General features: G+C 54.0%; 1 protein-coding gene across 1 annotated transcript; it reads right to left on the bottom strand.

The window, feature by feature from the left end:
- Positions 1-577: 577 nt before the first annotated feature.
- On the bottom strand, positions 578-6052 carry LOC101436938 (cell adhesion molecule CEACAM1-like). Its single transcript, XM_058279127.2, has 3 exons — positions 6029-6052; positions 1348-1626; positions 578-935 (listed from the first exon to the last, which is right to left on the bottom strand). The coding sequence occupies exons 2-3, from the start codon at positions 1511-1513 to the stop codon at positions 622-624; spliced, it is 480 nt and encodes a 159-aa protein (XP_058135110.2). The 5' UTR covers positions 1514-1626; positions 6029-6052; the 3' UTR covers positions 578-621.
- Positions 6053-12968: the final 6916 nt, after the last annotated feature.

The raw sequence follows: 12968 nt of genomic DNA, 5'->3' as shown, positions 1-12968 counted from the left end.
TACATCCTGATCTGTGTTCTTTTCTGAATCATATGAGGCCAATGTCCACAGCGTTACACAGCTGTGACATTTTTATATGCAGATGGTGATGCACTGGAGCTCACTTCTTCCTATTTCCCCATTGCTTGACCAAAATGAGGCTCAGGTGTCCACTGACTGCACTCGTGAGAGACCTAGGACAAAGGCACATGTGTCATTTGCCCACCTTCCAGTCCAAGCATAGATTGTGCCAGACAGTCAGGGCATGGAGGGCTGGGGGCACAGCAGCGAGGCAGAGCTCTGTCCTGCTCATCTCCTCAGTGAGCTTGGTCAACCCCTCATCTGGGGAACAAGATTGTGAGCTTGTTTCAAGGCTTGAATTTTACTGTGGGACACGAAGTTAGGAAAAATCAGAGACAACAAAAAAGGGACATGGTAGTGGCATTAGGATGCAACCTGACCTTGAGGAACATTTCCCATCCCATCTATGGCTTCTCTTTCACTACATGGGGGTTCTGGGTTGAGAGAACCCCTCCTCACATTCCAAATGGAGCCAAGATCTGCCTTGACAAACAAGAGAAGCCAGAGTAAGGAAAATTTGGGATTTGCAGGTTTCTATTGAACACAGTCTAGGAAAGAACTTCATCCAGGATCTTTCTGGAAAACCAGGCTCAGGGCTGCTGGTCCAGGGGGCCACTTACCAGAGACCATGATATTCCTGACTGTGGTCCTATTGAGGCCAGTGATGTTGTTGTGGACATGGCAGGTGTAGGGTCCGTTGTCATGCACAGACACGTTGAGGATAAACAGCTCTTGTGTGTATTGCTGGGGTCTCCCATTGACAAGCCAAGAATACTGTGTGGGTGGGTTAGAGGCCGCAAGGCAGGAGAGGCTGAGGTTTGCCCCTGGAGGGTAACTGGAGCCAGGGGGGGAGATGGTGGGGGTGTCGGGACCATCTGGAGCAAAGAGAATAAGTCCACAGAGTGACGTCATCAGGTGAAGGGGAAGTTCCTGGTCTGTGTAAGGGCCTCAGTGTCCTTCCGACCATGCCCCACACCACCCTCATCCTTAAAAGGTCAACACACCACAAGCCCCCATGCTCACTGAGTCTGGTTCTGAGATCATTGACCTGGTTCTCCCAGCACAGGGGCTGACCCCAAGGGTCTCAGGACAGGAGCAACCCCCCTCCTCATCTTGGCTGCAAGGCTGGGCCTGCCTGGATATGCCTGGGAAGGAAGTCATAGGCAGCCTGGGTGTCCAGGGCTTGAGGGTCTGTGCACTTGGACCTGAGAGGACCAGTGTGGCCTGGCCCCTGGCAGCATGGATTTGGGCAGCAGCCTGTGCCACCGAGGAACAGAAGTTACTCACAGAAAAACTTCAGGATGAAGGGGTCACTGCGACGGGCACTCACTGGGTTCCGGGTCTCACATTCATAAGGTCCTGTGTCCTTCCTTGTGACACTGTGTATAGTGAGAGTCCTGTTGTCCAGGGACAGCTGCAGCCTGGCAGTGTCTGGGAGCCTCTGATTGTTCATCGACCACCGGTAGGTTGAGTTGTGATTCTCAGGTTCACAAGTTAAGGCCACGGAGCCCTGGCCCTCCACGAGGTCAGAGGTGTTGCTCCTGATGAAGGGTGTGGGTAACGCCGCTGTGGACAGCAGAGAGAAGGTGACCCTCTTCAGTACATGGATCCTCCAAAGGCATCTTCCTATCAGAGTTGGCGTCTCCCGCCTCTCAGACAACACAAGGCAGAACTTCGTATTATAAGACAAATACTTAACAGCCTGGGCACTCAGAGAACATGAGGACGCCCTGCTCTCTGTCCAGGAGGGCACAGACTCTTTCCAGTGCTAAATAAGAGGCAGCATTTTGTCAGGGAAGGGGCAGGATGGGAATCAGGGTCCCTGGAACCTCTCCTGGGCTCTGCAGTGACCAGATGGTGCCAGCCCTACCTCGGCCCCCTCACCTTAACATACGCTTGCTGAGATCCCTCCGAGCTACACAATGTACAGTCCTGCTTACTGTGTCCTGGAGGCCTCATTCTTCAAAGGTTTCTGGGGGATGTGCAATGTGGGTCCTCTCATTGTCTAAAAGCCCATGGACACTGGGCAGCCTGGCCAGGAGTTGGGTGTTGGGAGAGAAATAACCCACAGCAGACCCAGAACAAGCCTGGTGGGTAGTTTTGTGGTCTGGCTGGGGGGCCACATGGGAGGCCGTTCTTCCCAGGGAGTTGATGGTGACTAACAAGAGGCTGTAACTCTGTACAAGGCACAGCAGAGTCTGAGGAATGAGCCAGAACAGAATGTGGGAACAGGTAGAAGCTGGCTGCCTTTGACAGCAGAATCCTGCTCTCTGCCCTTGGTCTTTAAATTCCCTTCTTCCCATGGTCCAGTAGGGATCATGTTTATCTTTCCTGAAATCATAAGAATGTTTTCAAATGCTGAAGGGTTATTGGTGGAGAGAGAGGGGAGCATAAACTTACTGAGATCTGGCTCTCACAGGCCATTTGTATTGGGTGGATCTATGATACAAATTTTGGGAGAATGAAATTTCTTTCAGGGAAGCAGTTGTGGCTCAACTAATACAGCGTCCACCTACCATATGGTGGGTCCAGGGTTTGATACCTAGGGCCTCTTGAACTGTGTGTTGAGCTGGCCCATGCACAGTGATGCCACACACAAGGAGTGCCGTGCCACACCGGAGTGTCCTCAGAATAGAGGTGCCCCCACACAAGGAGTGCACCCCTCAAGGAGGGCCACCCCTTGTGAAAAAAATAACACAGCCCACCCAGGTGTGGCGCCACACACACGGAGAGCTTACACAGCAACATGACGCAACAAGAATAAGAAAAAGTGACACAGTTTCCTTGTGCTACATGACAAGAATGCAAGCGGACAGAGAAGGACACAACAATGAATGGACACAGAGAACAGACAAAAGGGGGGGAAGGAGAGAGAAATAAATAAAATAGATCTTATAAAAATTTCTATCATATCTGAAAATGGTTATAAATGGCCCAAAGTTCTTTTTCTTTTAAAAGATTTATTTTTATTTATTTCTCTCCCATTCCCTATCCCCCCCCCCACCCCAATTGTCTGTTCTCTGTGTCCATTTGCTGCCTGTCATTCTTTTTGTCCGCTTCTGCTGTTGTCAGCCATATGGGAATCTGGGTTTCTTTTTTTGTTGCGTCTTCTTGCTGTGTTAGCTCTCCGTGTGTGGGGCACCACTCCTGGGCACGCTGCACTATTTTCGCACTGGGCGGCTCTCCTTATGGGGTGCACTCCTTGCATGTGGGGCTCCCCTATGTGGGGGACACCCCTGCATGGCACGGCACTACTTTTGCACATCAGCACTGTGCATGGGCCAGCTCCACATGGGTCAAAGAGGCCCCGGGTTTGAACCGCGGACATCCCATGTGGTAGACGGATGCCCTAACCACCGAGTCAAGTCTACTTCCCTGGCCCAAAGTTCTAAGACCACTTACTGGAAAGAATATTTCTCTAGAGAGTGCTATGAGGTCTTAGGCCAAGCTCTGAGCCCAGCAAGGTACCTATTATGACCAAAGGGAAGATGCTGAAATCTGTTCTTCAGTGACCCCTGGGAAGAGACAGAATTGATCAGAGGGCAGTTCTGAGGGGTCTCAATTATATAAAAGGAGGAAAGAAGTGAAATTAATTGAAACATTTTGTGTCATGGTAGTAAGTTAGCAAATGCGTCCATGCACTAATTCCTAAGGAGAGGCAGAGAAAGGGGAGGAGACTGGCAGAGCATGAGGAATGCTTTCTTTTACTTCTCCTGGCCTCAGGAATGACATGGATGGGTCCAAGCTGAGCAGTGACCATGTGAGGTACCAATGGCTCAGGCAGATTCCCTCTGAGAAGACCCACCTCATGACGATGGTGTTATGATGCGGAAATGGGTGTGTGAAGTGGACAGTGAGACATCAGATAGTGCGTGGTCTGACCTGCTTCTCAATGGGGAAGGGTCTTGGGAGCGCTGAGGAGAGCTGTGAGCCTCACTCCAGTGAAAGATGTGAGTTACAAGAAAAATGGGTGAGCTGGGCCCTTGTGCTTTGGGGTGGCAGACCTCTCCCCTCTGCTGCTGAGTCTCTGGTGAGTCAGATAGAGGAGTCACATGACCATAGCACACGGCCTGTTCCATTTGCTAGCATCACCAAGGGGAAGGGCCCTGGAAGGGACACACTGGAAGCTCCTTCTGCTGACTTGAGTCAATTGGCTCATGATGGAGCTTCATGGGGAGGGTGGGCCTGGCTACAGGTGGTGGTGGGGAGGGAACAGGATGGTCAGCCATCAGCAGGAGGAAAGCGTAAGGAGAGGAGGAAGTGGTGCAGAGCTGGGGCAGTTCCCAGCTGGAATGAAAGGAGAGGAAGATGAGGAACAGGGAAGGAGCAGAGAGAGCTAGAAACGCCCATGGCATGAGCAGGTGGGTTACAAGTGACTCAAAGACCCCAAAGACCAAGAGCCCCACATGGCCCCAGAAACAGGACAGCTGAGCCCTGAACACCCCATCTGGCCAAGCAGCCCAGGTCATCCTGAACTCAGCCCCAGGGGGTCAGAGGTGTGGGACAGAGGCCTCAGCCCTGAGGGACAGGGCTCCAGTGTGGCCAGAACCTCCTAGGAATCTGCACCAAGGCTCCAGCTCTGAAAAAAATGTGGATCATTCATTCATTCAGTCACCATTCCTTCTTTCCTTCCTTCATCAAAGAGCAATGGAGAGTTTGTTTCTTGTGGGCCCTGAGCTGGTTGAAGGATGTACAGTGAGGAGAGAGAAAGCAAAGTCCTTTTATCCAGTGGGAGTGACAGAACATGTCGGCAAACCAATACATGATTTCATGTCTGTGTAGCAAGTATGTGGAAGGGCCAATGGGGGTGGGTCCTGGACATTCCAGGCACACACTCTGATCGTTGATGCAGTAACTAGTTCTCCACCTAACACTGACTAATTCTCCACTTGCTCTCACTTCCCAGATTGAAACCTCTCCCTCCACGTTAGGAAAGTTTATGAGGAAAGGATCTGAAGTAAACGCTGCTCTCCGGACCTGCAGATGTCTAATGAGGCCACGTGGGGAAGAAAGGTCAAGGCTGTGCCTGCAGACAGATCAAGACTTTGATCTGCCCATCATGGCCTGCATGACTCCAATTCAGTTACTATGGCATCCCCCAGCACCTCGGTTTCCCCTCAGTAAAGTAGGAAAAATGGTAACTGGTACGTGGCTTGCCATGTTGTCTGAGTTAATTTTACAATCCTCACATTCACCTGACACAAAATTTACTTGGAGGAGCCATCCAAATAAACAGCACTTGTTATAATTTTCCTCCGTGGAGGGCTCCCTGGGCTGAGCCCTGGTGGACAAGGAGCGTCTTCTCTCCCTGTTCCTCCTCTGGGGATGCTGACCTTCCTGGAGCCTCTCCCACCCTCCCCAGGACAGTCAGCTCACAGCTTGTGACCGTGTGTGTCTGGGCTCTCCCTGCTGGGTCTCAGGGAAGGCCTCAGCTCTGCCAGGCCCTGCTGGAGCCCTTGGGGCTGAGCCCTGGTGCTGACCAGCTCCAGGGGCCACGGGGCTCGGGCAGCTGGGAAATCCTTGCTCCAGTCAGTCCTGCCCTCAGCCACACCCAGGTCTGGCCACAGGCTCCCCGGTCACCTGGAGTCAGAAGCCCTGCACAGGGGTCTGGGAAGGGGCTTCCTGGGCTGAGCTCCTCTGTGGGATTCCAGGGGCCCCTCAGGCCAGCGCCCAGCTGAGTCCTACAGGGTCTGTCAGGGCCAAGTTCATGGGGAGGGACTCGGGGTGGGCCTGAGACCAAGCTCCCTCTGCTGAGTGACTCCCCAGCAGGCTGGGCCTTTTCTCTGCAGCAAATGTCTGTAGAGTCTGGATTCCGGGAGGGAATTCTGATCTAACGCAGTTTGTCTCCCCTGTGTGGATCCTGCCCTCCATGATCAAACCCCAATGCAGGGAGGGAATGCAGAGGGGCCCAGCAAAGCATTGACCCACCCACCTCTCCCCCAACACACAGAGGTCAGAGGTCACTCACGGTACACGCGGATCTGTCCAGAGGCGCTATAATCATCAAAGTTTGTATCTATGATTCGTAGATGATAGATTCCTGAGTCACCCTGGGTGACATTCTGGATCAGCAGCGATCCATTAGGGTATATGGTCTCTCGACCACTGTGAGCAGGTCCTTGGGTTGTTTGTTGAGTGTTTGTTATAAGTGATAAAATTTTTTGGCTGGTGTCCTCTCTCTCCCCTTTGTACCAGTCATAGGCTTGAGGATCCTTTGGCTGATTGTGGACAATCAGAAGAACATCGCTGCCTTCAGCAGCATTTGCTGGCACAGATTCAATCGTGAGCTGGGCTGTGATGGGCCGGCTCCAGAAGATCAAAAGTGAGACTAGGTGGGAAGAGAGAAAATAAGTCAATCCTCGGGCATGTTCTGGGTGGAGCGATGGCTCCTGGAGACTGAGCAGGTCTCTTCCCCCCTCAGGCACCTGCTCACACCAGGGCTTGTCCTGGGGGCCTTCCCTGCAGCCTCCTCTCCAATCCATCTCTCTTCCCCTCTCTGACCCCCCCTGCCCTGTCTCCTCGAGGCACCATCAGCACCTGACATCACATTCTCCTCAATTTGCTTGTCCTTCTTCATGCCCCATAAACGTTTGCTCCATGAGGGCTGGGGCTTGTCGTGTTCCCTGTTGACTCCCCAAAGCCTGAACATGCTGTGCTGTGAGGGAAGGAGATAATGCGTGTTCCCAGGGCCCTGCATATCCTGGTGTTTATTTAGCAGTAAATATAAAGATCAATTCCAAGGCTCCTGGATGGGCATTGGTTGGTGCCCCTTGTCATTTTCTTCTGGAGTGCCCATGTGACAAAAATCATTTTTGTGCAAAATATATGACCAGTGATGACTAATTTAGAAAACTTAGAGCAATTGTGGTTTTCCTCCCTCATGCCAATTGTGTTCCTGGTATTCTGCTGTTGCCGAGAGCCCCCTCTTCTCTCGTCCCCTCCCTTAAGGCTCTGAATTGCAGCCCTCTCTCCCGTCTCAGACCTCCACCCCCCAAGACACCCGGCCAGTCTCTGCTCTCCTCGCCCCGCACACCAGGGCCCAGTCCCCTCTCTCCTGTGAGCAGGGGCCCCTGCCAGGGGGTGCGCTCTCTGCGGGGAGGGCCTGAGGGGGGCTCCATGGGTCTCTGCTGCCTGCGCTGTGCCTCCCTGTGTGGAGAAGTTTCTGTCCCAGACAAGCTTCAGACACAGCTGCTCCTACCCAGTGGGCTCTGGGCCCTTCCTCCCTCTGCCCTGAGCCTCCTGGAGGGCAGGATTGCTTCCCCAGTCACGTGGTGGGACGGGGTCTGCCCTGCCCTTGCCTTCTCCCCTCCCCTTGCAGCCTCCTCCGTGTCTCCCCTTCCTTCCCTTTCCTTCTGTGCAGTTTCCCTTCTCTGGGAGCTACCAGGGACTCTGCTCTCTCCATCGATGATTTTCCACCCCCAACACACACAGAAACACTCACATTTGTGCACAGTCCCACCCACATACATGCACACACTCCACCCCAAACATGCACACACTCGCCTTTGGTTGGGTCGAGAATAAACCAGCCTCAGTTTCCCTGTGTGCTTCCCTGGATCTGGCTCAGCCTCCCCTGCTTTCTCCTCTCATCCCATCAGCCTTTAACTTTATGAGGAAGTAAAACAACTAGGGGACACCTCAGAAGTGCTGTTACAGCAGCTGCCCAGGGACGTGTGTGCCCTCCAGGTGAGGCGCACCTAAGCCTCTGCACTTAAGAGGTCTGAGGTGAAGTGGATCTAACTGGTCAGTTGACCACAATTTGATGCAGGGCTGTGGGGGCCCTGGACCCTGAGTGGACCCCACCCCCACCTGCACTGACCCCCTGCTCCTTTGTGGACTCTCCTGGGCCCTCAGCACTAGGGGGTCATTTCACTGTGTGACACAGAAGTCCAGCTGGGCTCCCCGGGCTCCCAGTTTCCTCACACGTGCTGGGAGGTTGAATTTCCACCCAGTGAGAAGCTCCCAGACATGGCTCTGGGGGCCGTGAGGGGCAGGTGATGATGAGGGTGAGGGGGTCCCTCCTTCCATCTCTGGGGTCTCCAGCCTGGCCTCTGCTTCTACAGACGGAGCCTTGGGTTTCTGGGTCTCGAAGGACTGGCAGGACCTGGGGAGGTGGGGGCAGGTTCCTCCTTGTCCTGGAGGAGGGGTCTGCATGCTGGGGGCCGGTGGGCTTTGGGCCCCATGTCCTCAGGGAAGGTGGCAGTGAGACCCTCCCTGTCTCTGGCTCAGCCCTGGGCAGAGCCTGTCCGTGTCCTCTCTGACTGTCCAGGGGCCTCTGGCCTCTGCCCTGCTGACTCCTGTGGCCACCCCGCTCTTCCCATGGGTGAGGCACAGCAGGGAGGGGGCACCCAGGGAGCAGCTCACAGAGCTCTCAGGTGCCCCAGGAAGGAGCAGGCAGGACAGAGAGGCTCCCAGGCGGCTCCCAGAAGCGTCTGTGGGAGCTCAGGATGGAAATCAGGCTCCTTCTCACCTCCTCATCCAAGGCCAGGTTCAGGCCTCAGGGGAATCCTTTCATGTGCTGCTCAGTGTGTCTTGCTGGCGCCCCCTGGAGTCCATGAAGAGACCTGCAGCCAACGTCCCTGGCTGCCCCAGGCTCCACGTGGTGGGCCCTGTCCTGACCCCTGAGTCCTGATGGGCTCTGACCTCCAGGCTGCAGAGTCAGCCCCGGGTCATGTTTGCTGGGGGTCAACGGCCGCCCCGACTCCACCCAAGTGCAGGGTGAGCCCCGGAGTGGACGTGCATCGTCAGAGTGTCAGGAGGGCCATTGCCTCAGGAGGAGCTCCCTGTGCCTAAGGTTGAGGGCAGGGCCCTGGGGTGTCCCTGGAGGCTGTGGGTGGGGCTGGCCTGGAGCTGGTGCCCTGAGGCCCGTGTTTCCCTCCGTCCCAGCCCTGGGCCGTGGCATCAAAGCCACCCCTGACCCTTCTGTCATCTCCTCTAGTACCTCCTCAGCCCCTAGAACCAGAGCAGCTCCCCTGGAGACTCACTGGGTCCTGGGGCTCCTCTGTCAGGGAGGGGAGGCCCGTGGGGTCCCTCAGCCCCTCTGCGATGGAGACAAAGGCAGGTGCTGTGTGAGCCTGTTCCCCTCCTGCACGTGAAGCTCCCGCATCCCCACGACTCCTGGGGCTGGAGGGATGGACGCAGGGACCAGCCAGGGCTCTCCACAGCCCAGGGTCCCGGGCTGGGCGACCCTCCCTGACCGCTCTGTGCTCACGGGGCTCCTCCCCTGGTGGCAGCTCTTAGAACTGGGGTCTCGAGTTGTGTGTCAGGTCAGGTTCTTGGTGAGAAGAGGAAGGACTTGGGCTGTGGGCTCAGTTCCTCCTGGAGAAGTGAAGTGACCACAAGTTAGAGATGGGCTGGCTGTGTCAGTTTCCTGGGAACAAAGTGATTTCCGACTTCTCACTGAAGGGAAAGTGCCAAGTGTCCTTGTGGCATGACTAGAGCCGCCCTGGGGTGGTGACCCTTTAGGTGAGGTCAGGAGCATGAGTGGACGTTGTCAGGGAAGGATGGTGGGTGTGGAGGGCGGAGGCGGCCGAACGAACAGCCTTCAGCTGGAAGAGCTGACAGGGTCCAGTGTGGGGGGAGCTTCGAGAGCGAGGACGACCGTGGGCTGAGGCGACCTGGTGGGGGTGGGACCCTGCAGGCTGTGGGCGCCGCTGAGGGAACCTCCGCGCTGCGGGGCGCTCGGCCGCCCCCTGGTGGACAAAGAGGACAGTGCAGAGCAGAGGCCCCTGCAGCACTGTTGGGTGTTTTTAGTCAAGGTCAACCTGTAGACGTGTCAGGGGCCACATGCCACGTCAATGACCCGCCGTCCGTGCCTCACCCCTCCCAAGCGAGATGACCCCAACTCACATTTCTAGGACCTCGGGCCACTGCGTTTCCGTCTCTGGCGCGTCACGCTGTGACGTCCTCGGGCGCCGTGATGTCTGAGGCCCGAGCGCGGGGCGGGGGAGGGTCTGGAGCAGAAGGGGAGGAGCAGGAGCCAGGCCTGTCAGGAGGGCGGGTGTGCGCCAGGGAGCGAGGGGGCGAAGGAGAAGCCGCCTTCGCTGTCCTGCCAGGGCCTGGGGCAGGAGCAGGGGTCCTGACTCTGGGCAGACAGCGCCCTCACCTGTCCGTTGCCGGCTCAGGTAGGCGGGAGCTCCTCCCCTCCTGCTCCTCAGCACCTGGGCTCAGGCGCACCCTGGGCCCTGCCGAGTCCTCACCTGCTAAGTCCCCGTGGGCAGGGCTGTGGCTGCGGCTCTGTCCCTATCGGTGTCCCCGGTGCTGAGATGGCTTCCCACCCCAGGCTGGACGCTCACAGGGCCTGGGTTTCCTCCTCGCCTCCCTCCTCCCTTCCCATTTCTCCGTGTTCTGTCCTGTACCCCTTCCCCTGGGCCTCTGCTGAGGGCCTCCCCTATCCACCCCGACCCCTGTCCGCGCCCATCACAATCTGCTCGGCTCCACTAGACCCTCCCCTGTTCTCTGAGCCCCTGTATTTCCGTAAGGAAGCAGGGAGAGGGCGCGGTGGTGCTCTCCAAGGTGCTGCCCTGTCTGGATGTTTTGCAAATGAGCAGCCCTGGAGTGTCACCAGGAAGGAGGTCCCTGGAGAGAGTTCTCCATCGGGGGTGCCTGGCTCACAGGTGAGAGCTTTGCTCCTGGAGTGGGAAGGGACCCGGCTGCACCCTGTCCTCCAGCTCCTCCGTCTCCGGGAGTCTCTCTCTGTAACTTGCCCTCGTGCTATCCCTGAGCCTGCCGAAGTCCCTATTGCAAGGCTCAGCCTGGTCAGAGCGTGGTGTGGAGACCTTCGAGCCCCGTCCTAGCCCCCAGCACAGAGTCTGCATCACAGGACGGGTCAGGTAAAGTCAGAGCCATGGGAAGGGGTGTCCTGGGGGTGGTGCTGATGCTGACGCCCCTCAACCCCTCTCCTCCTCTGCAGAGTTCTCCATCCTCTGCCCTCAGTGGATCCTATCCTCAGTGTTTTCAGGTGGAAATTACAGAACATCCACTTAACCAATGCACAGACCAGGCCTTCAGTGTGTTCACGATGCTGTGCAACCACCACCTCTCTCTAGTTTCTAGATGTTTTCATTACTCCAGAAGAACACCCTATACCCATTATGTACTCCCCCCGCCATGATCTCCCTCTCCTCCCCCGGCAACCACCAAAATGCTTTCTGTTCCTGTTATTTTGTGTATATTCTGGGCATTTCATGTGAAAATACAAGATGTGCTCCCAAGGGACCCTCACACTTGGTACCCCAAACACCGTGCTGTGAAAAGCCCAGCCACACAGTGACCTGTGTCATTTCCTGATACACAGTCTCAAATGATTCCTGTTCCCAGTCCTCAAGCCATCTCACTTTAAAAAAATGACATTATTGAGATATAAATCACATATCAGGAAGTGGACTTGGCCCAGTGGATAGGGCATCCATCTACCACATGGGAGGTTCGTGGTGCAAAACGCGGGCCTCCTTGACCCGTGTGCAGCTGGCCCATGTGCAGTGCTGATGCGCGCAAGGAGTGCTGTGCCACGCAGGGGTGTCCCCTCTGTAGGGGAGCCCCACGCGCAAGGAGTGTGCCCTGTACGGAGAACCGCCCAGCGCTAAAGAAAGTGCAGGCTGCCCAGGAATGGTGTTGCACACACGGAGAGCTGACACAACAAGATGACGCAACAAAAAGAAACACAGATTCCTGTGCTGCTGACAACAGCAGAAGCGGACAAAAAGAAAAACACGCAGCAAATGGACACAGAAAACAGACAACTGGGGTGGGGGTGGGGGAAGGGGAGAGAAATAAATAAAAAATAAATCTTAAAAAAAAATAAATCACATATCATACATTCCACCCACTCAAATTGTATAATGCAGTGGCTTTTAGTATATTCAGAGAGTTGTGTAACCATAACTGCAATGTCAGAAACTTTTCATGACCCTGAAAAGAGACCCTGCACCGTTTAGCCTTCAACCCCCAATCTCTCTATTCCCCCCAAACCTAGGAAACCACTAATCTACTTTCTGTCTCTGTGGATTCACCTATTTTGGACATTTCATTTAAATGGAATCATACAATGCTACTTGCTTCTTTCAGTTTTTTAAAAAGAAATTTTAAACTTAATTTTGTACATTTAATAATTGAAAATATAAACAATAATTAAAAAGAAGAGAACAGTTGAATGAAAGCATACATTTCTCAAATTAAGTGTACCGGATACATATAAAATTTTTAAAAATCATATAATATGTTACACAATATATTTGGTTCATAGTAATGCAATCATACAGTATTTGTCCCTTTGTGTCTGGCTTGCTTCACTCAACATAATGTCCTCCAGGTTCATCTATATTGTCTTATGCTTTATGACTTCATTTCTTCTTGTAGCTGCATAATAGTCCATCATGCGAATACACCCCAGTTAGTTTATCCATTCATCAGTTGATGGACACCTGGGTATTTCCAAGTTTTGGCAATCGTGAATAATGCTACTATGAACATTGGTGTGCAGATGTCTGTTCATGTCACTGCTCTCAGTTCTTCTGGATATATACCCAGTAGTGGTATTACAGGGTCACATGGCAAGTCTGTATTAAGCTTCTTTAGGAACTGCCAAATAGTCCTCCATAATGTCTGTACCATTCTGCATTCCCACCACCAGGGAATTAGTGTTCCTATCTCTCCATATCATCTCCAACACTTGTAGTTCGGTCTTTTTAATAGTGGACTTTCTGATAGGTGCGAAGTGATAGCTCACTGTAGTTTTGATTTGCATTTCCCTAATCATTAGTGATGTTGAGCATTTTTTCACCTGTTTTTTTTTCTCCATTTTATTTCTTCTTTGGACAACTGTCTATTCAAGTCTTTTGCCCATTTTTTAACTGGGTCATTTGTCTTTTTATTGTTGAGTTGTAACATCTCTTTATAGATCATGGATA

Source organism: Dasypus novemcinctus, chromosome 18, assembly GCF_030445035.2.
Source record: "Dasypus novemcinctus isolate mDasNov1 chromosome 18, mDasNov1.1.hap2, whole genome shotgun sequence".
Taxonomy (NCBI): Eukaryota; Metazoa; Chordata; class Mammalia; order Cingulata; family Dasypodidae; genus Dasypus; species Dasypus novemcinctus.
The sequence above is the reverse complement of the archived record's forward strand: the minus strand, read 5'-3'. Positions and strand labels throughout refer to the sequence as shown.

Coding starts and splice junctions, on each gene's coding strand:
- LOC101436938 (XM_058279127.2), bottom strand. CDS start 1,513: ATGAACAATCAGAGGCTCCCAGACACTGCCAGGCTGCAGCTGTCCCTG. Junction 936..1,347: donor CTTCATCCTGAAGTTTTTCT/GTGAGTAACTTC, acceptor TCTTTGCTCCAG/ATGGTCCCGACACCCCCACC.